The sequence below is a fragment of the Phialemonium atrogriseum genome (genome assembly GCF_030411735.1).
Source record: "Phialemonium atrogriseum strain 8032-3 unplaced genomic scaffold QBC33scaffold_5, whole genome shotgun sequence".
Lineage (NCBI taxonomy): Eukaryota > Fungi > Ascomycota > Sordariomycetes > Cephalothecales > Cephalothecaceae > Phialemonium > Phialemonium atrogriseum.
In genome coordinates, this window is record NW_026848142.1 from 752,022 (window position 1) to 776,395 (window position 24,374).

Below are 24,374 nucleotides of genomic sequence, written 5' to 3' on the forward strand. Positions count from 1 at the left end.
AACCCCCCCCCCCCCGCCCTGCACCGAAACCGCAATGTGCCCCAATCAGCACGTCACCGGGGCAGGACCAGGGTTAATATAGCTCGTGGGAATCGGGTAGTACAGTTGGAACAGGATTCCAGGGTCGGATGCAGAGTAGGCCCCCGGGATCGCAGCAAGCGTGCCCGTGCTCAGTGTCCCGGTTCCGCCGGTCACCGTGACTTGCGCGCAGCCGATGTACAGCTGCGCGCCCCCGACCGAGGAGGCGCTGTGGAGGGCGATGTGTTCCACCCGGAGGAGGTAGTCGCCGTCGGCGACGCAGGCGGGGATCGTGACGCTGACCTCGGTCAAGCCTGGGAGGGAAAGGATGGTGGTCAGCATAGTCCTTGTGCGATACGATGGTTGGTTTGGTTTAACTAGAAGAACGGGGAAAGGGGGCACGCACCCTGGGTTGGCCAAGTGATGGTCCCGGTGCCGAGTCCGCTGGGGCCGTCCTGGTAGATCTTGAACCAGACGTTGCCCTTGCCGTCGAAGTCGGCGGCGGTCTTGCCCGAGGGCGCTTTGGCCATCCAAAAAGAGATGGGGCCCGGGTGGCCGACGCTTGGGTCGACCGTGAAGGTGAACTTGCTCCCGGCGGTGACCGGCGTGATCTTGGGGGCGCCCGTGCCCGGGGTGAGCTCGTAGCACGTCATCGCCGACGATGTGACGTCCTGCACGGGGGCGTGGGAGTAGTGGTTCTCCGTTTCGCGGATGACCTCCCACTCTGCTGATTTGGCTCCATCGTAAATGCTTTGCGGGAAGGTGTCTGGGTGATGCAGGGTCAGTGCTGTGGCAGGGAGATGGCAGGTTCTGAAGAGTCACTTACAATGGGCCTCAACCGCTGCTGCGGCAAGCAGTGCGACAAGACCGACTGACTTCATTCTCGGAGGACTTTGATTTATAGGGAAGATTATCTTATTAGGCGACGAAGTTGGGTGTTACAAGAGCGAGGTGGGAGGAGAGCCTCAATATATAATATCGAGTGCCTCTTTCGGAACGACGCCGCCGGCCAATACCCCAAATGGGCACTGTCCGGTTTGCACAGGGGCATAGCTGAATGACGCATCTGACTGGCCTCGTGATACCCTCAGCAAAGCTGGGGATTACTTCAGAGTGCCATTGAGAGAGATACGTCAGTCCCCTCGCCAGGGCATAGATTGTGGACGAAAACTTGCGCACACGCGTGGGCATCCAAATCCACCAACCACTCAAGCGTGGGTAATATATTAATTACTTGGAGGCATCGCAATATACCCAACCCGGTTGTGGCCCTCCAGATTTGCCAGGGTTTGCAGGGGTGGACCTCGAACGGAACCAGTATCTCTTATCGTTTGCTTGCTCCCCAGACGCCACGGACCAGGTTTGCCGACAATTGACACGGCTCGGCATTTTTCGGCAGCCTTGGGCTGGTCGAATGTGCTGCGGTACGCCATTTTGGTGTTTGAACGGTGGGGCCGCGGCTTGAGGTTGGTGTTTTTCGGTATCAAGACTTCCATATTGCCATTCCCGGACTGGGGCCGATCACCCACACCCCTGAACCAGATCGAGTTGAATCATGGACGGGCCATTCCGCTGCAGCCTTGCGAGCGGCGCATGCTGGCCGATCTCCTGACCAAGGTTCTGTCGAGCAATGCCGATCGAGACCCGGAACACCGGTCGACTAGCATCACGGCCGACCGAAGCATCGAGTATTATAGGAAGAGGAAGAGCTTATCAGCCACGAATGGCATAAATTAAACTAAGACTTTTGCTGTATAAGCTGAAATAAAGCCTGCCGGAGTTGTCTCAATGACCGCCCTAATTATTCTTCTCTTTGTCGAACCCCGAATGAAGTCGCCATGATCCGAGAGAATGGGGGAAAGGGCCCAAGGGAGGAGAAAATATAAACGCTGACGCTGTTGGTCTGGGCACAGAAACCTGCTCTATACGAAATGCCCACCCGAGACCTCATTAAAATGCAAAGAAAACCAAACGGAAACAAACGCCAGTCATTACCCTCCCACCGAAAATGACGCCAGCCAGACACGTATCCCTCTATCAGACTCCTCATGGGACTCCAGGCGAGCCCTCGTCCGAGCCGGTATCAAAGGTGATGTCCTTTGGTTTCGCGCGGCCGAGATTGCCCGGGAACGACGAGTCGGAGAGGGCGATGTGTGCGTCGCCGAAGTCGTGCGCATACAGCTTCTCGCGGATGCCGGGCGGGAAGCCGTTGTAGGAGACGAGGTCGCCGCGGAACCAGACGCCGAGGTCGTTCTCGATCGCGTCGTCGGCGGCGGTGGCGAAGCGGAAGCAGTGCGTCCCCACGGACCCGTCCTTGTGGTACACCATCTTGGGGTGCTCGCCGTCCCAGCGCACGTCGGCGGCCGCCTTGACAAGGTACTCGCCGTGCTGCGACGCGGCCACGTACTGCGCCTTGCCGTCGCGCACCCACACGGCGATGTGCTCCCAGTCGTACTTGTGGCCTATGTCGATGAAGTAGGGGATCGCCACGTCCTTCTCGAAGTAGTAGTCGTAGAGGTAGGCACACCAGCCGTTGTTGCACCGCTGTCGCGAGTAGACGTTGTTGCTCAGCAGGTCCGCGAGGTCGTGGCAGTTGCTGGACGGCGACACAAAGTCATGGGGCAGGCCCGGCGAGATGTTGCCGTTCTTGTCGATGGCAGGGACGTTGTAGCAGCCGTTCTTGTCGAAATCCATCGACGGCTGCCAGCGGAGATCCTCGGCCGTCGCATTCAGCGGGAGCGCCGTCAGGGGCTTCGCCGCTCGCCTCTGCAGGAACGGCGGGATACTCTCGCCGCGTTGCACGAAGGCTGCGAGAAGGAGCGCGACGAGACATCTCTGCCAGTTGGACTCCATGGCTTGTGTTTACGTGGGCCCGTCGCGATGTCCCCTGCTGTGCCAGAAACGAGAGAAAGCGAGCTGAGGCTGATATCCGTATCCAAGATCTGCATGATGGACCAGTCCAGATATAAAAGTTCTGACGCGCGAACCTGCCACGCTACCACGCCCTCGCCCTTAAATCTGGGTTGCGCCTTCCAGCACCCGTGCAAAGCTCCATGAGGCCTTCTATGGCTGGTGATAGGGGGATTGCCGCCACTAAATCAGGCACATGGCCGGGGTTGCTGTAATTGGGGCGTGCATAGCAACGTTGCCGGGAACAAATAAGGAAGGCCGTTGGGGCCTATGTATTGAATTTCATTACAATGTGACGCCGGAACACGAACCAATGGTGGGACGAAGAACGGATCTGTGGGCGTTAGACGCGAGAAATATGGGCTTCGGAGATTCGTTGATCTTTCTGTTCATCCAACCCCGCAGATGCCACTTTATGCAAGTTCCAGCTGCTGGGATGTCACTGGCAAGCCACTGGCACGGATTACATTAGCGGGTTGATCATCGGAGGCTCATTGGTCACGCAATCTTAATTTTGTCTCCCGCGTGCTGGCCCCCCGCTGCCGGGTCTCGCCCGTGGGACAACGTCAGAAGGCCTATTGGACGGATCTATGTCTCACTACCATTGCCTAATTCCCCCCCATTCGGGATGCTGCGATTTTCGGGGACGAGACAGCCATCATACGCCATTAGGTAGTCTAACCTCACATGTTATTCCCCTCTCCCATCGTCTAACAAAATTCATGATTTCCTGTCTCCCAGGCCTTAAACACGTGCTCTGAGGACTGGAACCGAAGAACGGAGAGGAAAACAGTCATGAATATTAGCCACCAGACCAACTAGATAGGTAAGCTGTGCAAGTACGATAATACAAGTCACTCCTGTGACACCATTCGCAAAGAGGCAGTTTCCAGATTCGGGCTGCCCTCCATGCTGCAGCCTTCGTCGTACTCGTGGTCGCCCATGCTCAAAGGCTTATCAATACCGCGTGTCTGTCTGTGTACTTTGGTGCCGGCATGGCTCTCTTGATCCCATTCGGAGTCACGATCAGACAGAAGTAGGCGAAGCAGCGCATCATCGTTGAGTGCTGGTTGGCTGCCAGACGAGGGCAAATGCGAGGAATTCGGACTTGCGTAGACAAGGCGATCCTTGAACAGGTTAGGGGTATACATTATCCATCTACTTTCTCAAACAGGCAGCGGACATTAGGCGGATGGACGAAGATATTATCCACCCATCGAAAGGAACGAAATGGGGATGCTTTGGATTGGCTAACGGGGGTTGATACGTTTAACTAAGAAGAAGTGACCAGTATCGAGACCACCATCAAGTCCATTATCGAATCCATCGAGACCAGCATGTCTCACCGAGCAAGGATCGTTCAAATCCGAACGGCATGGCCGAGAGTTATGCAGGTGGACCACCTCACATGCCATTCAAGTTGAGCCCGGCCAAGCCATCCGAGAGGACGTCGAACAGTCCCTCACCAGACTCGTCCCCCATGACAGCAGTCTCAGGCTTGCCGTCCTCCGTGGCCCAAGCGGGCAGCTCCCCCATGAGCTCCAACCAGCGGTCGATGAGTTCCGAAAGGGTGTCCACCAAGCGGTTCATCTGCTTCCATTCCTCGTTCGTATTGGTGGCGTCGAGGACGTTTTTGAGAAAGGCCCCGGACGGTCCCATCCCGCCCCGCACAAACATGCGGCGTGCATCGAGGGCGAAGTACATGCACAGCTTTACCGATGAGCCCGTCGGCTGCCACATAGGAGCGGGCTTGCTGGTCGACTTTGGAATCTCCTCGGCGACCTTCGCGGTGAAGGAATTCAACCCGTCGGGACGGTACACCTCCTTGATGGCCAGAGCCGTGGAAAATGTCGAGATGATGGTCCTTGCAATGTAAAGATTACGGAAGAACTTCTTCTGGCCGCCGGATCTCATGTTGCAAGCTTGCTTCACGAAGATACCGACGTTCGGGGCTCTGAGGTTCTTCCTATCGAGGGCGGGTTGCGGAGTATATCGTAGTCGTATGTTGGGAGCCAACTCCACGATGTTTCCGGGGGGTGACTTGGGGCGGGGAACGTCTTCATCGGCCACAGCTTCCATCGGGGTCGCATTCTTGCCCTCAGCCATCGTGGTTGCTTTCTTGCCATCGGCCTTCGCGGTCGCTTTCTTGCCCTCGGCCTTCGCGGTCGCTTTCTTGCCCTCGGCCTTCGCGGTCGCTTTCTTGCCCTCGGCCATCGGCTTTGGCTTCTTCGAGCTTCCGGGCTTGTTCGAGACGGTGGACTGAAGGGTTTTCAGATGCTTCCGGACGTCTGGACCCTTCCCAGTGACCTTTCGGTCCTTGTTCCGATCCTCACGGCCCATATTGTCAAGGGCGTGATATGATGAGTCGGGTAAGAAGGTGAGAATATTGATAAGTTGAGGGTACTGAAAATGGGGACGATTGGTTGGGCGAGAAGGTGAAGACGAGGAGAAGGCGATGGACTGGTCCCACAAGGCAGTAGCACAGTGAGAAATCCCTCGCAGATGGCTGAGATTTATTGCCTCGCGGGGAATAAATACTTGCCGGCCACGTTTGAAGACGCGTAAAGTTCAAGAGACGCGGGACTGGTCTGAGACTGGATATCTCAGGGTTGATATTTCCAGTCGTGAATCTCCCTTTGTTGGGGTTGTTTGTGGTGAGGGCCTTCTGTTTACAGACAGAAGAAAGGGAACCTTAGAACCTTGCTCGGGTAAGCGACAAGGTTTCCAGACTGAGGGGTCGTGAAAGAAGACTGGCTGCCGATTCTTAGTCGGTATGTAGTCTGTGAATTGTCCTAGCCATTCACCATGTTACTCGGCGAGCATTGCCAGCTCCTGGCCAGATGATTCATACCGATAAGAAGGGCGAACGTCGAGGAGTCTGTAGCAAAGCTCCAGACCTATTAAGCTTAACAGGAGTTCAGCTGGGGAGTTAGTTCTTTGGATATCGGCATATGTGACCCTTATCTCTTGGGTACAAAGCACACGTCTGTAGGGAAAATGGGCGTGCCCTGGGTAAGACAAAGGAGAAGAAACAATGATTAGTCAAGGTCACGAAATAATAAGCTATAGACAGTTCCTAGTCCCAAAACGGCTTGAGTCACACTCCAATGGAAGTGGAAATATATCTAAGCGTTTTAGAGACCATATCCTTTCCTCATCTTCCCTTATCCTTAAAAACCTGGGATGTATACACTCGACTTTGAGTCTATGTGTAGATGTAGAATGAGGAGAACAGACAGAGCCAAGCAAGTGTGGTTGGCTATTTAAGTCCGAGCAGAAGCTACTGAGAAACGTCCACGTTTACTAAATGTCGTTATGATAAATTTAAAACCTCACTGCAAGGATGTTCGTCAGTACTTCAACTAACAACGATAGGGCATGATCAAATAATGAGTTCTAAAATTGTTGATAGTTTCCCTGATTCTCTCTATGTAAAAGTTGACTTGAGAATATTTGAGTACTTTCCTTAATTAGGTAGTCTCATCTCACAGGTCTCTTTCCTCTAAACTATGTTTAAGGAGCTGAAATAAATTATAGAACCTTGAAAAGACTCTGTGGCAAAACCCGGGATAATGTTATAGACATTGTCTACAGTGATGAGGAGTGGGAAACTTCTTGATATCTTTGCTGTGTAGCTGTCCATTCCGATGAATTAACTTGCCGATTTTCGCACACTTGACATGTCCTTTGCCCTGGGTCTATTTATTGTGCAAATTCTGAGATTGCGAGTCATGCTTGCCGTCGTCATATCCCTCTCAAAACCAATATTCCATTTTTTGAAAAAAGTTTTGCCCGTCTGCATGCCCATAATTAATCGTCGGATGCTTCGGGCACCATTAGTATATTTCCCAGCGCATCCGGTTTGTTTCTTTGCCAAAGTCGGGACATGTTAGCCCGACCCAGCACCAGCTTACGGAGCGCCACAGATTTCTGACTCACCCATACGTGTACTGAGGGGCTCTGGAGAGGATCCCGACCCTCCACTTACTCCATCGATCTTAATCTCGACAATCATCCACCATGTCCACAAAGGCAACCAACGATGCAGCCAAGGCCTTCAAGGCCCTACACGTGCCCGGCACGCCTCTCCTCCTCGCCAACGTCCACGACGCCACCTCGGCCCGCATCGTCGCCGCCCTACCGGGCTGCAAGGCCCTCGCGACGGCCAGCTTCGCCATCGCGCTGGCCAACGGCACCTCGGACCCGTCGCTCGACCTGGACACGCACCTGGCCGCCCTGGCGCCCATCGCCGCGGCCGCCGGCAAAACGCCGCTGACGGTCGACCTGCAGGACGGCTACGGGCCGCGGCTGGGCGAGGCGGTGCGCGCCGTCGTGCGGCTGGGGGCCGTGGGCGCCAACATCGAGGACTCGGACCGCGCGTCGGGCGCCATGATGGGCGACGGCGAGGCCGTCGCGCGGGTCCGCGCCGCGCTGGGGGCCGCCGCCGCCGAGGGGGTGCCGGACTTCGTCGTCAACGCCAGGGCCGATAGCTGCCTCAAGGGCGGGACGCTGGAGGAGTCGATCCGCAGGGGGAGGCTGTACCTGGAGGCTGGGGCGACGACGGTGTATATCCTCGGGGGCGGGCCGGGCGGGTTCACGAGGGAGGAGGTCGCGAGGATGGTTGAGGGGCTTGATGGGCGCGTGAACGTCGGGCTCAGGCTGCCGGGGGGTTCTTCGGCTGTTAAGTCGCTGACGAGCAGTGAGCTTGGGGAGCTGGGGGTTGCGAGGGTCAGCGTTGGGCCGCAGATCTATCTTGCTGTTGTCGAGGCGATCAAGCAGGCTGCCGGGGCTGTCCTTGGGAGTTAGAGACTCTGAGCTGTCTGAAACAGGTTCACTTGATCTGGATCAGCAAAGGGAAGTGCGTAGGTCTTCGAGACGAGTCAGGTCAGCAACATAACATAACCTCCCATCAACAATTACCAGGTCTCTCTCTCTGCTATTGGCCACATATTAGTTGAAACAAAAGCATTGTTAATAGAAGATCGAGGGTGGTCATTCCGCAACCATGTGTAGGAGAAATGTGTCCTAGGAAACGAAGAACGATGTCATTAGTTCGAAAATCACTCAAGTAGGCCCTATCCTAATAAACTTCCTTCAGATGTTTGAGATCCCAAAACCCGCAGAGACTAGGCGCCTCCTGAAATGCCCACTGAGCTATTCACGCGCACGCCCAGCGTGTAAATATGTCCAGCCGCAAGATGCCTGGCAATCGGAGCAGATCTCCCTCTTATATCTGGTCTCACGGTCATACTTGACACCATTTGGGCAAGGCGGGCAACCCTTGGGCCGGTTGAGGAAGAGCGGTGAGAAGAAGAAGTCGTCGCACCAGATATAAGCCTGCCTGTTCTCCGTTTCCACATGGTGACCCGGAGTATTGTCCTTGCGGTTCTTCCTTGGGCACGACGGGTGTGTGCATCGGCAGCGCCAGACAATCTTGTTTCCCTCGCACATCTTGAGTCGTTGGAGGTTGATGTAATCGTTTGGTGCTCGAGGATCCTGGCCAATTGGTGGCATAAGAATAAGTTTTGGGATGAAAACCTAGCCAGTTTATATGGAAGGAGGGGAGTAAACGGCAAAGATACTGAATGAGGAATACAGGAAATCCATCACTTTGTGGGTGGACGTCCGTGTTGTACTAAAAGGTTACACTACCTCTGACCTGGCCGGCCGTAACCCAGGTAAAGAGCGATTCACTCGCAGTCATGTCACATCGTACCGCAATAACAACCTGGAAGGGCAGCAAGGTAGCCCGTATGAGCCCGAAATCACCTTGGTCGCAGACGCAGGTGGAGTGAATCTGTGGCAGGACAACAAACTCCAAACTAGAACGGGCGCATTGGGAGGCCGCACTTGACCAGAGCTCGGTAATCAACTAGATCCTCCGCCAGGGCAACCACGGCTCAGCCCTGGTAGAAAGCGAGAGGGGGGAGTCAAGATGAGAATACTGCCGCGGCCACGAGCAGGACTGACACGCCGACCTGAGTGAAAGGAAAGGAGATGCTGTATTACAGGTAGGGATTGTTTTTGAAGAATTTGGCGGCCAGCATTGACCAACATGAGGGTCCACCTTGCTGAACTGAATATCTCCCTCCAGGGCGCAGGCAGGTCTTCCAAAGTGCCTGAGACATTTAACGCCCACTGTGATCTCTCAGACTCGTCGAAACCATTTCCCCAGAGATCTCTAGGCCGCTGGAAGTCCTCATCATCCACTGGAATTTCGTTCAAACCTGGTGTCGCAGTAGGTTGGACTCACTCCAGGTTTCTATTAGCAGGTACACAAGGTAATAAAAGAAAAGCAGGTACTTTGAAAGGTTACTACTGTCTATGGCACAGGAAGCCGGTGCTCTATCTTTTACTAGCACGTTTAAACTAGACGAAAGTGACGAGGTAGATTGGATTGATACTTGCACAAAGCAAATGCATATAATAACCTAGGTGGCTACACTGGTAGTCTCTATTCGTCTGCACCCTGCTTGGTGGAAGTAACCCCTTTTCCTTGCAGCTTCCTTGCCACTTCATCTGTCAAATAAGGTGAGGGGTCCTTGGTCAGCAGCGCGGCGGTGATGGCGATGCCGCCAAAGGCAAGGCTGGAGAGGTAGACAGTTTTGAATGCAGTTGCATAAGCGCCCGGAAGTGCGGCTCTAACCGCTTGAATTACCTCTGGCGTGATTCCAGGGACTTTGGCGAAAACACCGGTTGATGCGGCAGCAACTAGAGCCGCAGCGCCGTCGGAGTTGAATCCGGCTCGCTCGGCAGCGGGGAGGATCGCGGCTGGAACGGTAACTGCTAGTCGAGTGGACAGAATGCTGGAGAAGATGGCGACTGCGAGATGTGTTAATTTAGCTTCGGCCAACCAATTAGGGGGTCGAATACTTACCTGCAATGCTAGCTCCACCAGACCGGATGGTTCCGAGCAGCCCTGAAGCCAACCCAAGGTCCTCGGGCTTGCAGAAAAGCGGCGCGAGACTGAGTGCCGAAAGCTCGATTACCCCAACCATGAAGGGACCGAGGATCGTCAGTGCAATGCCCAGGTTCAGATTCTGGGGCGTGAGGCCGGCAAGGCCGGCGACGAAAGCGGCCGTGCAGACGGAGGCGACCAGGAGGATAATTCGCGGATTGCCAAACCATCGGATGAACAAGCCGCCCATGGACGTCCCGAGTGCCGTCGAGCCTCCGACAGTGCAGGCGAGCCAGCCCGCGTGGCTCCCCGTGATGCCGTAGATGCGAGCCACCTGCTGCGGCCAGAGGTAGACGCAGGGGAAGTAGCAGCAGGAGCCTATCATAGCGCACACGACGAGAGACATGAAACCCCGATTCTTGAAGAAATGCATGGGAATCAGGGGACACGGCTGCTTCGAATAGGCCTCCCAAAGTCCGGTGGCGGCAAGAAGGGCGACTCCCACCACCAGGGTGGCAATGGTGGCGGCGCTCTTCCAGGGGAACATGGTGCCCCCCCAGCTGAGCGGGAGGAGGATCAGGACGACGCTGCTTATATATAGAAGCATCCCCACATAGTCAAGCTGCCGGAGCTGCTGCATTTTGGTCCTCCTCCCGGATGAATGCAACTGCTTGTACGACGGCGGGTGGTAGCACAGCACCAGGAGGACGATTGCAACGGCAATGCAGATCATGGGGAGATAGAAGAGCCAACGCCAGCTAATCCCCCGCTGGATCATTGTCGTGGCTGCAGAGCGATTAATATCGGGTGCCAAACCGGAAAGAAGAAGAAAACACCCCCTCCCAAGCCGGCGGAGAGAGAGAAGGTGGGTAGCACTCACCAATGATGGAACCAAAAGTGGCAAACGGTGCGGACGAGGCAAACACCAGCGATACGACAATGGGCCTATGCTTGTTCTTGACCAATTCAGGCAGGGCGATGATGTACGAGTTTTGCACAGCTTCCCCGATGCCCGTGATTGCGGACCCGATGGCGAGTTGGGCAATGCTGTGGCTGGTGGCGGTGATGATGGTCCCGACCAGGGCCACCACGTTCCCGCCGATGAAGAACCAACGCCGGCCGAAGATGTCGCTCAGGCGGCCAACCAGGGTGAAGGTGATGGACTGGGCTGCCGTTCTCCCAATGGCCCACCAGGCGATCATTGGGCTCGGGCCTGGGGGGATATAATGATATCAGCTTGTCAACCATGTACTTATTTATGTCTTGCCTCCCTGGCATGGCATTGTTGCGGATATTTTACATACCTAGATCGTTGTTGATGACGGACAAAACGGCCGTAGGCATTAGAAGATACATGTACAGGGCGCAGGACGAGAGGCAGAGGGCCTGACAAACGTGTTCGTGAGCACCACACCACACCAGCGAGTAGCCCCGACGTGGGACTCGGGAAACGAACGACATACCACGAATGTGCCAATGAAGTTAACCGAGTAGTAGTAGCCCTCCGGCAAGTTCTCGCCCGTTGCCTCTTCCGCGAGTGAGGCTTCATCGGAATCCCGAGTCTTTTCAGGATCCGCATTGAGGGCCTCGAGGTGAACCGTCTGGACCTGCATGGTGTCATCCAGATACGCCTTGTCTTGATCGTTTGAGATTGTCGCCATGTTGTTGTCTAGTGTAGTCTTGTGGGAGTCTAGAATCAGCTATCTGGGGGAGGAGGGAGGGGCGGTGGCGGGCATATTTGAGCATCCCACCATGAATGGCCTCTCCTCGAGCCTTCGACCAAACATGTATCCGATATTCCATTTTCGAGATAGCTTAACGCCAGTCCAGCTGACGACCGCGACCCCCACCCCCAGCTTCGGTTCTGTTTTCCTCCTCGCTAAGATTCCCGTCACCTTGGACTCGGGTGTCGATACCCCCACAAGTACGTCTGCAGTGGTTAGCAGGATGTTGCAATAAATACAGTTTCTTCATGGCCCCAGATTCAACTAGTCGACCATGGAGTCATGCTACTTGCGGGGTATGCCTGTCTCCATCTAGCTGCCTTACTTAGACCACGCTAGTGTGACATCCGGTTGCCAATATCGTCCTCCGTGTTTTCCGTGTTGGAGCTAGTGTGACACCCGTCCTCCGTGTTGGACCTAGTGTGACATGGCGCCCTCTACCTCCACACTCTACATCCAGCCAATCCCACTGACAAGATTAGCATACCTGATAATTAGGTGCAACTTCGTTACTAACAGAGGTTTGACTGTGTAGATTTGTGTCGGATCACTAAATTTAATTAGTGCGAATCGAACGTCGTCGGATGAAAGGAGCAAAAAGGAGCGCCGGAGACGGGACCTAATAGATGGGAACCCTAGGAGACAGTCGACGCTTTCGACTGTGGAGACACATGGAAGTGTGCAGACCTGCTATAGTCATCCGTGGAAAGTCTCTCAGACACTCTCCACTGTTCATCATCGGCCAAACATGGCTTTCTTTTTCCTACAGGGTAATAGCTGTGTCACATTCTCTTGAACCACCAACAACACGCTGCCATTACCTTTGGTCTGGAGACTTCAAAGAAGAAGCAGGCGCGTCGTTCCCCCCGAAAATATATCATCCACATCAATAAATCGTCTTCGAGAACAACCACGATGGCACCGAGGCTTTATTCCGTCGAAGAAGAGGCTAATCTGCCGCCCGATGAGACAAGCCCCTTGCTACACTCGAGTGGCGACGTGAGTGTTATGATTTCCCGCACGGATAAAGAGACCAACAAAATTGACGAAGGACAGGGGCAGGACTTGCAACCCAAGAAACGGTCGCCCTGGACGGCGATCTCGGTCATCCTCGTGGGCGTTCTCGTCGCCAACATCGACATGACGCTGCTCCTCGCCACATATCCCCAGATATCCTCCAGCTTCGGTGCCCTGACCCATGGTTCCTGGTTACTCACCGCCTACATGCTGTCCATGTGCGCCGCCCAGCCGCTCTACGGGAAGCTGAGCGGTATATTCGGCCGGAAGGCCATGCTCATCGTCTCGTACACCTTGTACGCCACCGGCTCCGCCGTGTGTGGCCTTGGTCAGAGAATGGGGCAGGTCATCCTCGGGCGCGTCATTGCCGGGACAGGGGGCGCCGGCATGGTGTGCCTCGTCTCCATCATCATCACCGACCTCGTGCCGTTGCGCCAGGTGGCCGAGTACAGAAGTTATATGAACGTGATCCAGACGTTTGGTCGCAGCATAGGAGCTCCCATCGGCGGCTTGATAACGGAGAGGTTTGGATGGAGAGCTACATTCGGAACCTTGTGCCCCATCACTATCCTGGGTATTGGTCTTGTGGCCTGGAAGCTCCAAGATCAGCCACCCGAGGTTGCCCTTCTAGGTTCGACACCAACACCTCAGAATCACAAAGGCCGTTACTGGGCGCTTCTGAGGAGGATCGATACCATAGGCTCCTTACTGCTTGCCTTCAGCATCGCCGCGGCGCTCATGGTCTTCACCATTGGGAGCGAGAAGCTACCGTGGACTTCCCCTATTATGGTTGCCATCGTTGCGACCGCCGTGGCCGGCGCCGTGGCATTCTACATCTGGGAGACCCACTACGCTTGCGAGCCCATCTTCCCACCATCCCTCCTCGCTCATCGCGCTGTCTGGACCTCCTACATCATGTTACTCCTCCAAAACGCAGCGCAATCAGCCGCAACCCTCTCGGTCCCCCTGTTCTTCCAGGTGACGCAGGGCATGAACAGTGCCGAGGCAGGCATGTTCCTCCTCCCAAGCGTCGTGGGGAACACGTTGGGCGCCCTCGGAACCGGCAACTACATCAAGCGCACGGGGCGGTACAAGCTCCCGGGGGTCGCCGCGGGGATATTCGGGGTCCTCGGTTACGGCCTCATGATAGCCCGCTGGGACGCTGGCCCGGACTTCAACCTGTTCTGGGACGACTGCTACCTCGCTTTTGCCGGCCTGGCCACGGGCATGGCTCACTCGGCGGCCTTCGTGATCCTGACGGCGGGGATAGCGGCGCTCGAGGGTGACGGGCAGGGCGACTCGGAGAATACGGCCATCGCGAGCTCGGGAATCTACCTCAGCGGCAATATCGGCGGTGTTGTGGGACTCTGCATGTCGAGCACCATGTTGCGGTCCATCCTCAGGCGAGAACTTTCGCTGTCTCTGGACGAGGCAACGATGAGAAGGGCCATGGAGGATGTCACATTTGTGCAGGGGCTGGAAAGGGGCAGCAAGCTCAGAACCATCATCGTTGCGGCTTATGTTGATGGATTCCGTGGGACCTTCTGGGGGGCGGCTGTTTATTCGGCTCTGACCACCTTTGTTAGTTTGTTTGTGAACGAGCACAGCCTCACTGGCTAATTAGATCCCGACATACGGTTTAGAGAAAACAAAAGCGGTAGTCAGCATATCGAAACGTAGCATCTTGAAGTGCTTGGTAAGGGTTATTATATAGTACAAGCTCAGAAATAATATACAGGTGAAGCGTATAAAGAACGACACACCAGCCTCATGATGACCGGACGTTGATAGCCCCATCCAAGAAACGAAACTCCTCAACAAAGGCTGCGTCGACCGTCCAGTTGGACAGATGCCGCAAGTGATTCTCAAACTCGAGACTCAGAGAGTATTCATCGAGCGTATCTGTCAAGGACAGACATGCCGAAAGCCCATTGGTCCAACCCAGCGAGAGCGACGAGCCAATGGAATATCGAAACACGTCAAACTCGGTGTAATCAAATTCTTGGATGAGCCGATCCCGCACGGCTGGCCACACAATCACATCCATCCATATGGGATGCGGGATGGTCAGTTGCGTCTCGGTCGGACGGAGAAACTCGGGAAGCGCGGCGAAGGTTTCCCGCGTCCGACACAGGCGCCAGCGCACAAGGTTGCAGAGCAGCCACATGGCGCCCAGCCGCTCAGTGGTGCCCCCAACAGGCATCTGACTTAGGATTCGCGTGACAACGGCCGAGGTAATTGGCTGCTGCGGGTGTGCTGGGCGTGTCTGTGGGTTGAGTAGGGATGAGACATGGGGGAACGCCGGGGTGGTGAATTCCGTAATGGCCATGTCCTTGGATGTCTTATTCCAGCACAGCTCTTCCATCTCCACCACTGCCCAGTCCAAGGCGGCCATGGGGGCCGTGTTGACTGGCATCATGGACCACCTCCCCAGGCTGTCCGAGATGGTACTCTGTAGCTGAGGCAGTTGGGCGTGGTCAAAACGGAGGATCCCGTCGCGAGAATAGCGCTGCAGGCCGGCGGCTTGGGGTGATGGTGACGGCACAGGCCAGATATCCGTCAGCGAGTCCAACGAGATGCAGACCTCGGACACGCCAGGACGAGGTCCAGAGAGTTCTTGTCCGGATGATTCCGTAGCATACGATTCATCAACCGACAAGTTGCTCCCAGGACAATCTTTGGCTGCTGTCGAACCTCCCTCGGAGCCGCCGCGGAATGCCTGCTGTTCCGGTGTCGCTTCCCGAATTTTCTCCCGCTCGCCGCATGCTTGCATCTCGGAGAAGGCCGACTTGATTATGTCTCTCAAACGTCGACACTCCTTTTGTAGATCCTCGGCGGCCTTCGGTTGTTCCAGGAGCCGCGCACGGAGGCTGTCCCTCTCTTTCTCTGCCGCTTCGAGGCGTGCAGCTACATCCCGAAGCTCTTCCTCAAGCTCGCGGATTTGGTTCTTTGCGCTGGAGCTGGATAACCTGTTAGTTGGTTCATCGCTTACTCGGACTTCTCAGCCGACACTTGCTCAGCGGGGACCATGCTGCTTACCGGTAATTGCGCTGTCTGGCCCGATCCCAGTGTCTCTTGTGTGCCAGTTGGCCAGCTGACAGGGTCGAGACTGGCCGGTACGTGACCGGCTTTGCTGCATTGTCACACGCATCCATCCTAGAGAGCAGGAATTCCTGTGACCGATGTATGCGGTGGCGGGTGTTGTCACGCAAACCCATGCAATCCGGGAAGTGGATAGTTAAGCGTGAGATGTGGGGAAATATATCCTCGCCGGAAACCGTTAACCTTGGGAGGAGCGCTGTATCACGCTAAGTGTGACTCTGCATATAGACTGCCGTAGTCGGGCAGCGATTGTGGGCCAGAGCATGGACTAGCAGACTAGGTAGCGGGAATTTAGTCCAGCTAGCGTGTTAATTGGCATAGCACTCGCTAGGCTGTTCCAAGCACCACAGTTCGCCCACCTAAGTGATGATGATCGGACGCAGTTTAGATGGAGTTATGCCGAGGGACTTGGCTCATACTCCTCTAGGAAGCCGTGTGGCGCTCTGATTAAATACTCCAACACCCACAAGCTCGGAGTCGCTCTAGCACGTTGTTCGTGTTAGTCCTCGAGTTCCCTCGTCTCCCCCATCATCGCCACTCACAAAATGTTCCTCACTAGGGCCATAAAATGGCTCGGTTTGGGTTCACTGACGCTCCAGTCTGGAGCCCTGGCGTCAGGAAAACCCAACATCATCATGGTCCTGACCGATGATCAAGATGTCCACATGCATTCTCTTGACTACATGCCTTTTGTACAGAAGTATCTGATCAACGAGGGAACGACCTTCACCAGACATTATTGCACAATCGCCGTGTGCTGCCCGTCGCGAGCCAGCTTGCTTACTGGAATGGCCGCACATAACACGAATGTGACGGACATCTTGATGCCGTATGGTGAGCGAAAGTCATGATTTAATGTTAATTGCCTGCTCGAGCCGTTTTGTCTGACCCGAGTCTTTGTCAAGGTGGATATCCGAAATGGGTCGCTGAGGGTCTCAACGATGACTACCTTCCCCTGTGGCTTCAAGAAGCAGGTTACTCGACCTACTATGTTGGGAAGCTGTTCAATCAGCACGACGTATCCAACTATGCCGACTTCCCAGCAAAGGGCTGGACCCAATCAGACTTTATTCTGGATCCATGTCAGTTGCCCTTGCGAGATGCACGATAATGCTGTCAACAATTACATGACGGGGATTACTTGATTATTCCGTGATAGCTGCTGACAAGTAGCTCTTTTAGATACGTACGAATATGAGAATGCCCATTTCACGCGGAACGGGGAGAAGCCGGTCAGCTACAAAGGCCAATACTCCCCCGACGTCACGGCGGACAAAGCATATGACTTCCTCGACCAGGCACTTGAGGATGACGATCAGCCATTCTTCCTGAGCATTGCCCCCATCGCGCCACACGCAAACATGGTCATAGAGCCGTATTCGGGTACTCCGCCCAAGTATGCGGCGCGCCACGCCCATCTGTTCAAAGACTACAAGATTCCAAGGACAGAGAATTTCAACCCAGATGAAGTAGGTCGATTTGATTTGCGCCCCGTGTCTTCATCCTGGGAATGACGACTGACTGACGCCAACACCTCAAGCCGAGCGGCGTGTCCTGGATCTCGCAGCTGCCGAAGCTGAACGATTCCGTCATCGAATACAACGACGAGTACCAACGCTGCAGGCTTCGGTCCTTGCAAGCCGTTGACGAAATGGTGGAAGGCGTAGTGAAACGGCTCGAGGCCGCAGGCCAGCTCGAGAACACGTACATCTTCTACACGACGGACAACGGCTACCACATCTCGCAGCATCGGATGCACCCAGGAAAGGAATGCGGTTTTGACACCGACATCAACATCCCCATGATAGTCCGGGGTCCGGGGGTCGAGCGCGGCGTCAAATCCCACGCCGTAACAGCCCACAGCGATCTCGCGCCCACCTTCCTGCATCTCGCCGGGGCGGCCCCCAGGCCGAGGATCGACGGCAGCGCCATGCCCCTAGTAAAGGGGGACGAAGGCAAGACAGAGCACGTGAACATCGAGTTCTGGGGCAACGCGGCCGGAGAAGGGAAATACGGGTTCAGCGGGGAATGGGGGGTCATCAACGGGACGGTCAACGGCTACCAAAACAACACCTACAAGGGCCTCCGGCTCATCGGCGAGGGCGCCAACCTGTACTACTCGGTGTGGTGCACGAACGAGCACGAGCTCTACGACGTCGGCGCGGACCCGGGCCAGGTACGCAACCTCTTCGACCCGAGGCACGGCCTGCTCGCGAGCCGGTTCTCCGTCGCCGGCCGCGGTCTCGAGGCCGTCGTCACGAGGCTGGACGCCCTCATGATGGTCCTCAAGAGCTGCCGCGGCGACAGCTGCCGCGATCCGTGGGCGGTTATCCACCCGGGCGAATCCGGGGTGAGGAGCCTGGCTGACGCCCTTGGCGCCGACTTCGACGAGTTTTACCAAGGCCAGCCTAAGGTGAGGTTTGATAGGTGCGAGCTCGGGTACATCAGGGGATCGGAGGGGCCACAGGACGTGCAGAGTTACAGAACTGGAGGGAATGGCGGCATTGCTGGAGAGAGTGACCAAGTCCCTTTCCTCCGGCATGACTGGAGCTCATGGGTTTGATGTGATGGCATCATATTCAAGAAGGATGCTTCTAAACTTGCAGTATAGAGGGAAATCAAGAGGATGTAACTAATAAATTTCAAAAGAACTTATTTTACTGGCTTGGTTCTTCAATGATTGCTGTTGTTAGGCTTGGGAAGATCTAGCGAGAGACCTGTCACGCACAGACCCCATGCCCCTGAAGTAAACAGTGCAGGCCCACAAGATCGTGGCTCTCCCAACTTCCCCCCTCGATTCTTGACTCCCCTCCATTCTTTCTTGAAACAAGGTTCGATGTCCGGTACGGAAAAGGGGTTGAAGCCAGGCGTCTCTAGCTTACTTCATGATGATCTGCCACCCAACATGAATATTTCGATATCCACAGACGGAGAACAGGAGAGAATCGATGGGAAGACATGATGCCTAACGCCGGGCTGGCACGAAAGCGGGAGTTGAACGGGATCCATGATGGGGCGCACCTTCCCCCATGTCTAGCTGTCCCTATGTCTTGTTGAAAGAAGGCAGGTGCGTCCCAACATGAGGAGGCGATTTGCTGGAGATATGGGACACCTATATGAGTCCGCGCGTCTGAGCCCTTGTGGGTTGGGGTGCCGCGATAGGTGACTAGCTTCGTCAGGATAAAGGTGGGCGAGTCGGCATCAGAGACCTGAATATCGGCTTGATGGGTGACTGGGAGAATAAGAAGCTTGAAGCAGTCAATCAACCTAAAAGACCGGCAGCTCTCAAAGTCTCATACCGGAACGCCCGTCGCTCAAATCCAGCCATGATCCGAGAGTCATATACCTCGCCCTCCCCCGTCCACTGCGTAAATTTCTCAGTGTCCACATACTGAGAGCTAGCCCGGTCAACGGCTCGCCCCCTTGCAAACTCTCCCAGCAATTCGCCGTAGCGAGATACGGCTCCCATGAAGCGACCGGATCGGGCTGGAGACCAAAGACCGCAGCTTCCCGAGCCTCTAGGTCCATCACGAAATCGACAGCCGTCTCGAGCGTGGTTTTAACAGCGCTTCTGGCATCTCCCGCGCAGCCGTCGATTTTATCCGCGACGGGCTCGAACGAGATGGGCGCGCTCAGACCGTCTTCCACGCCTGTGCGGACCAAGAAAACGGGAAGGCGGCCCACGGTCTTTGAGTCCTCGTTGTTGTAGCTGTCGGAACAGACGATTACGAGCAGCGCCCGGAACAGCGGCCGCAGGACGTGAAACCTGTGGTCTTGACCCGGTCCAGCTCCCCCTGCACCTGCCGGTTGCCTGTGGCGAGCCGCTCGGCGTACGAACGACGGCGCGCGTCGACCTCGGCGCAGATAGCTCCGTTCATGACGACGAGGGTGCCGATGGTCGACTGCGAGGCCGTGCCCCCGTCGGGTAGATGCGCTGGTCCGATGAACTTGCAGATGAAGCGTTGGCGCTCGATCTCGCTCCGGTACGGGCGGAACCACCGGCGATAGATGTAGTTATGACGCACCGTGACAAGCGCACGATTCCGCAGCGGGAGGATGTAGACGGGCACCAACTTGTTGCACGTGTCGAGGAACTCGCTGATTTCCATCTCGGGCAGGCGGTCGATATCTCGGACTGACGGTATGTACGTGAGCTGGACGGCATACAAATGCGTTTCGTGCCGATGGTGTCCTTCTAGATTGGTGCGGAAATCCCACAGCAGTTCGTCTCCTGTATACTCGCGGAGGTCCCGTTTGTAGGGCAGGGCGGTTCCCCTCTACACGGCTGGCAATCCATGAATATGATGCTGGAAATAATGACGCCGGATAAACGGATGTGTGCTATGGTGATGTCCAAGGTGTGCGATGTAGTAAAGGGGAAAATTCTTGGGCAGGAGAAGTTAGGGAGATGGCCAAAGTTGGGTGGGGCCAGTGGTGAATCACACCATTGGGGGATCAAGGGTTCGACCATGAACTTACATGGAATTTTGTTTCCTCGAGATTCAAAATCGATACTTGCTCGCCAGGAAACCCAAAACCTTAAGTCTACTAACCCCTAGATTCTACACAAAATCCATCCCTACGCAGTAGATTGCCATTCTTCGACCTCCCTTACACGCTTCGTTTGCCCCTGCTCTCAAAAGGCAACATCAAACTCAACACGACCAGCAACCCAAATAAACTGGCACAGACAAACAGAGGAGCCGTTGTCTCGACATTCGCATAGCTGCCGATCAACACACCGGCGATGCCCCCAACCCTATTCAGCACCACGCACAGCCCGTAGCCGGTCGCGCGATGCGCGCTCGGGAGGATCTCGGGCGTGTACGCATAGATAGTCCCGTAGTAGATGTTCGACGCGGCCGAGATGGCGGCGCTGACGCCGACGTTCTGGGCGGGCGTCTTGATCTGCGTGTAGCCGAACTGCAGCACCATGGTGATCAGGGCGCCGAGCGCCAGGGTCCCCCGCCTGCCGAAGAGCCTGGTCTCGACCAGGACGCCCGCGACGATAGGGCCGAACAGGCCGGATATCTTGTTGATGGCGTAGTTGCGCCAGGTGGTGTAGTTGGATGGCGGGCCGCTTATGTCGGCGCCGCGGGAGGCGAGGTAGTAGGGGAGAAAGACGGAGTAGAGGGGCGATACCATGCCGATGACGAACCAGTTGGCGATGATCACGAGGGACGAGTAGGCGAGCGGACGCGTCTCAAAGAGGCCCCCGAAATGCTTGCGGAGCCGGATGGCCGACCATGGCGAGTTTTCCGTGTGCAGGACGCGGCCTTTGGCTTCCAAGTCCTCGAGGCGGAGGGAGAATGGGCGGCCGTACGTCTGGGCGAGATCATTGAGAACCGAGTAGACGTCCGCGTCGCGGTTCTGGGCAATGAGCCAGCGAGGCGTCTGCTTCATGCGGATGAAGAGCAGTCGGGCGACGCTGAGGATGAGCACCAGACTCCCGGCGGTGAAGTGCAGGTATCGCCATCCCCAGTTTTCGGACCTGGAGCAAGTGGCAGGCGTAGCGTCAGAGGGGCAGCTGAAGTTGCTCATAAACGCCCATGCTAGCAGCCCTGTGATGGTATAGCCGACGGCCCACCAGATGGACATGAACGTCACCAGCCAGGTGTGGGTGACGGGCAGGAACTCTAGCAAGTTCGTGGCATCGAGGACGTAGTTGCCTCCTGCTCCCGCTGAATAGATGGCAACCCTATAACGCGGTCTTAGCTTTTCGTGCCAGGGGAGTAAAATATTATTAAAGTAATATCATGGCGAATGTCCAACTGGACTTACATAGCGGAGAAGGAGATGTAGTTTGGCATGCCTCCAGCGATCAAGACAAAGGCAGCACAGATGAAGAGACTACTATTGAAGGCGAGCTTCCTGCCGATGATGTCGGCAGTGAAGCCCCAGATAGCTGCTCCTGCTAACAGTCCGATTTGAGAAGCCAGCGCAACGCCAGCGATCTGTTTGTTGGGCCTGCCGAATTCCCGATCAACTGCGGGCTGGGCGATGGCGTTGCAGACAATGAGCAGCTTGATTGACAACAATTCAGTGGGAAATGATCCAACGGAGAGAGGCTTGGGGAAGGCTCACCGAATCAACCGCATATCCAAACCCATTGAAAAAGAATAGCTTCCATTGGAATGGAGTCATCCCAATCTCGTCGATTGCCGTATTGACGAGGACCATCTTTTCTGCGAGGACAGGATCGACTCGAGACGAGTCATAGACCTCATTGCTAAAGCTGACGGGTTTGTCAGAGCTGCTATCGGCTCCATTCGCCGCAATTGATGGCTGCAACTCCTTGCCGCCGTCATGTTTGAGGCCGTCATCCCCGCTCGGAGTAGACATGTTAGAGTGGCTGGTCGAGTGAGTCCCAGTCCAAAGTGAAGTTCACGATGTTGGATATCGACGTGTGGTAAATATCATTTGAAGAGGCTTGGCTGAGCTGATAAACATCGGTTTACTGCGTACATCCCGCTCTCGCCATGCAAGACCCGGATGGCGATAACGTTGGTGTTGAAGATTTCGGGTAAGTCGTGATTGGATATCATGAACAGGAGGTTATCAGAGGAGTCCATGTTCAGAATAGTAAGCCCCTTGGCAGATGCGGATTTGTAACGTACTTGGGTTGTGTGGCATCTCGCGACGGGAACTCCAGTGGCCAGCGAGGCTTAGTATGGGGTTTGGCCTGTATTTGCTTGGGATCGGCAGGAGTAACTAATAAGCTCGTAAGCAGCATGCATGCTTGGCTCGTACTGCCCAATGAAGCAGCTAAAATCCATCATGCCATGAACCCTACAATGGCGACACCTTTCTTGTGCCATTTTATTACAAGATGGCGACTCGCAAGGGCGCAACAGAAGGTTTGTCGGAAAACTGTAGCTTGATGTGTGTCTTTTAAATTGTAGACAGTCCTTGACTGAACAGGGGGGTCAACGCCTCTAAAGCTTCATGCCTCATCAGATACAGTTCCAGATGAGCCATCAACCGCCAGAATCAAGATGGTTATTTCCCACACAGGACTCACAGAGGAGGTGTTGAACTTCAAGCCTCCTCATCCACCTGTCGAAGAGTTTGTGCCTCTCGATGACCGAGCTTTCTTCGCGGACGTGACCAAGAAAAACATACTGGGAGCGGCCACCGAAGTCAAGCACCTCACACCCTACATTGGTACCGAGCTTCAGGGTATTCAACTCAGCCAATTGACCGACGCTCAAAAGGATGATCTTGCGCTCTTGGTCGCGGAGAGGGGCGTTGTTTTCTTCAGGGACCAAGACATCACACTCGAGCAGCAACATGAACTCACAAAGCACTATGGCATTCAAGACCGAGATCCCAACCAGGTCGACCCTCGCCATGTGACCATCCTCGGGCGTGACGAGTAATTTTCCCCGGCCCCCTTGCTGCAGGTATATTTCAGTATGAAGGATGCTGACAGCCAACAGCGACATCCGCTCGTTTGCGAATTATGGTGGTGACTTCCACTCAGATCATTCATTCGAAGCCAACCCGCCATCCTACACCATCCTGCGCCTTGTCAGAACACCTGAGACGGGCGGTGACACCATCTTCACGTCCCAAACCGCTCTATACGACAAACTCAGTCCGTCGTTCCAGACACTGTTTGAGGGCCTCAAGGGCGTGCACTCCTCGGAACACAGCTACGTCAACTCCATCAACCGCGGCTCGCAGCCGTTCCGGGGCCCTGTTCGGCGAGAGCACCCGTTGGTGCGAACGCACCCCGTGACGCGCCTCAAGTCTCTGTTCTACAATCCCTCTTTCGTCATCCACCTCCAGGGTCTCAAGGGAGCCGAAGCGTTGCACACGCTCAATTTTCTCCGCGAGTGAGTCCCTTCCGTTCCCTAGATGGCGGCTGCCCACCGCCGGACCAACCAAGGTCTTCTCCTAACAATCTACCAGGCACCTTCACGCAGCAGATGACCTTACTGTCCGCTGGAAATGGGAGCCGGGGAGTGTGGCTTTCTGGGACAATCGTGTCGTGGCCCATCGCGCCGTTCCGGGCGGATATAATCCGGAGGAGAGGGAGGGGAAGCGGACGGCGATCTACGGCGAGAAGCCGTTCTTTGACCCCGAGAATAGCGTAAGCTTAAGCGAGCGAACCAGGAGAGTATCCGGTGGGAGAGAATCCAAGGCTGGTGCTGTCAACGGTAGCAGTGAACACCTTAAGGGCTGAACTAGCTAATGTGAGATGAGAACAAGTGCCAAACCACGTCAAAAGAGAAGCCAGCTATTTGTATCACGTCTCAAACATCGTCTATATTTAGGAAGATATTGATATATCTAGATATACCTACCTACTCCTTAGACAGTATCGTTTTTTTTTTTTTTTTTTTTTTTTTTAGAGAGCGAAAAGTATTTTTTTTTAAAAAAAAATTTAAAAGACAGTAGCATGATTCAAACATGCGTAAGCACCAATCTACGTTAGCAACATAAGAAGTTTGCCAAAGCCACAGTCAAGCTTCCCTAAGACGCTGCGGGCGTGGGATTACCAATGATTGGCTTTGGTGCTGTCACGTCACGTCAAACCGCGAGAAGGGCAAAAAAAAAGAAGAAAAAAATTAAACTTACCTTTTCTTCTACAAATAACTGGCCCTTGAAACCATCTTAGCCGCGTGGTTACTAAAGCGCCCCCCCACTTGATCGTGTTTGGTATGGGACATTTGTTGCGACTAGAGTGCGGCTCCCCGGGC

General features: G+C 55.2%; 12 protein-coding genes across 12 annotated transcripts; 4 read left to right on the forward strand and 8 right to left on the reverse strand.

Annotated features, from left to right (window-relative positions):
* Window positions 1-45: 45 nt before the first annotated feature.
* QBC33DRAFT_603032 (glycoside hydrolase) lies at window positions 46-899 on the reverse strand (the record flags this gene model as incomplete). The annotated part of the gene is made up of 3 exons (XM_060432168.1): window positions 46-332; window positions 425-784; window positions 845-899. The coding sequence occupies 3 exons, from the start codon at window positions 897-899 to the stop codon at window positions 46-48; spliced, it is 702 nt and encodes a 233-aa protein (XP_060286251.1).
* An 876-nt stretch (window positions 900-1,775) lies between these two features.
* Window positions 1,776-3,297, reverse strand: QBC33DRAFT_609440 (necrosis inducing protein-domain-containing protein). The gene has a single exon (XM_060432387.1). It carries the CDS (start codon window positions 2,869-2,871, stop codon window positions 2,065-2,067), a length of 807 nt encoding a protein of 268 aa, XP_060286252.1. The 5' UTR covers window positions 2,872-3,297; the 3' UTR covers window positions 1,776-2,064.
* Window positions 3,298-3,782: 485 nt separating this feature from the next.
* Window positions 3,783-5,268, reverse strand: QBC33DRAFT_512707 (uncharacterized protein; the record flags this gene model as incomplete). The annotated part of the gene is made up of 3 exons (XM_060425928.1): window positions 3,783-4,055; window positions 4,091-4,178; window positions 4,337-5,268. The coding sequence occupies 3 exons, from the start codon at window positions 5,266-5,268 to the stop codon at window positions 3,783-3,785; spliced, it is 1,293 nt and encodes a 430-aa protein (XP_060286253.1).
* Window positions 5,269-6,948: 1,680 nt separating this feature from the next.
* Window positions 6,949-8,002, forward strand: QBC33DRAFT_603041 (phosphoenolpyruvate phosphomutase-domain-containing protein; the record flags this gene model as incomplete). Its single annotated transcript, XM_060432169.1, has 1 exon — window positions 6,949-8,002. The coding sequence occupies one exon, from the start codon at window positions 6,949-6,951 to the stop codon at window positions 7,732-7,734; it is 786 nt and encodes a 261-aa protein (XP_060286254.1). The 3' UTR covers window positions 7,735-8,002.
* A 1,380-nt stretch (window positions 8,003-9,382) lies between these two features.
* QBC33DRAFT_609441 (fungal trichothecene efflux pump) lies at window positions 9,383-11,920 on the reverse strand (the record flags this gene model as incomplete). Its single annotated transcript, XM_060432388.1, has 6 exons — window positions 11,578-11,920; window positions 11,290-11,505; window positions 11,131-11,212; window positions 10,707-11,039; window positions 9,806-10,612; window positions 9,383-9,750 (listed from the first exon to the last, which is right to left on the reverse strand). The coding sequence occupies exons 1-6, from the start codon at window positions 11,611-11,613 to the stop codon at window positions 9,383-9,385; spliced, it is 1,842 nt and encodes a 613-aa protein (XP_060286255.1). The 5' UTR covers window positions 11,614-11,920.
* A 545-nt stretch (window positions 11,921-12,465) lies between these two features.
* On the forward strand, window positions 12,466-14,187 carry QBC33DRAFT_603043 (major facilitator superfamily domain-containing protein; the record flags this gene model as incomplete). Its single annotated transcript, XM_060432170.1, has 2 exons — window positions 12,466-12,549; window positions 12,607-14,187. 2 exons carry the CDS (start codon window positions 12,466-12,468, stop codon window positions 14,185-14,187), a joined length of 1,665 nt encoding a protein of 554 aa, XP_060286256.1.
* A 100-nt stretch (window positions 14,188-14,287) lies between these two features.
* QBC33DRAFT_567407 (uncharacterized protein) lies at window positions 14,288-15,803 on the reverse strand. Its single transcript, XM_060430480.1, has 2 exons — window positions 15,607-15,803; window positions 14,288-15,527 (listed from the first exon to the last, which is right to left on the reverse strand). The coding sequence occupies exons 1-2, from the start codon at window positions 15,783-15,785 to the stop codon at window positions 14,336-14,338; spliced, it is 1,371 nt and encodes a 456-aa protein (XP_060286257.1). The 5' UTR covers window positions 15,786-15,803; the 3' UTR covers window positions 14,288-14,335.
* Window positions 15,804-16,013: 210 nt separating this feature from the next.
* On the forward strand, window positions 16,014-18,232 carry QBC33DRAFT_603044 (arylsulfatase; the record flags this gene model as incomplete). The annotated part of the gene is made up of 4 exons (XM_060432171.1): window positions 16,014-16,503; window positions 16,575-16,751; window positions 16,852-17,138; window positions 17,210-18,232. The coding sequence occupies exons 1-4, from the start codon at window positions 16,215-16,217 to the stop codon at window positions 18,230-18,232; spliced, it is 1,776 nt and encodes a 591-aa protein (XP_060286258.1). The 5' UTR covers window positions 16,014-16,214.
* Window positions 18,233-18,840: 608 nt separating this feature from the next.
* QBC33DRAFT_310358 (uncharacterized protein) lies at window positions 18,841-19,295 on the reverse strand. The gene has a single exon (XM_060423474.1). It carries the CDS (start codon window positions 19,195-19,197, stop codon window positions 18,955-18,957), a length of 243 nt encoding a protein of 80 aa, XP_060286259.1. The 5' UTR covers window positions 19,198-19,295; the 3' UTR covers window positions 18,841-18,954.
* Window positions 19,296-19,871, reverse strand: QBC33DRAFT_310357 (uncharacterized protein). The gene has a single exon (XM_060423473.1). The coding sequence runs from the start codon at window positions 19,776-19,778 to the stop codon at window positions 19,395-19,397; it is 384 nt and encodes a 127-aa protein (XP_060286260.1). The 5' UTR covers window positions 19,779-19,871; the 3' UTR covers window positions 19,296-19,394.
* Window positions 19,872-20,280: 409 nt separating this feature from the next.
* On the reverse strand, window positions 20,281-22,011 carry QBC33DRAFT_603048 (MFS general substrate transporter; the record flags this gene model as incomplete). The annotated part of the gene is made up of 3 exons (XM_060432172.1): window positions 20,281-21,367; window positions 21,451-21,623; window positions 21,754-22,011. 3 exons carry the CDS (start codon window positions 22,009-22,011, stop codon window positions 20,281-20,283), a joined length of 1,518 nt encoding a protein of 505 aa, XP_060286261.1.
* A 653-nt stretch (window positions 22,012-22,664) lies between these two features.
* On the forward strand, window positions 22,665-24,151 carry QBC33DRAFT_603051 (putative alpha-ketoglutarate-dependent sulfonate dioxygenase; the record flags this gene model as incomplete). The annotated part of the gene is made up of 4 exons (XM_060432173.1): window positions 22,665-23,044; window positions 23,109-23,507; window positions 23,584-23,764; window positions 24,110-24,151. 4 exons carry the CDS (start codon window positions 22,665-22,667, stop codon window positions 24,149-24,151), a joined length of 1,002 nt encoding a protein of 333 aa, XP_060286262.1.
* Window positions 24,152-24,374: the final 223 nt, after the last annotated feature.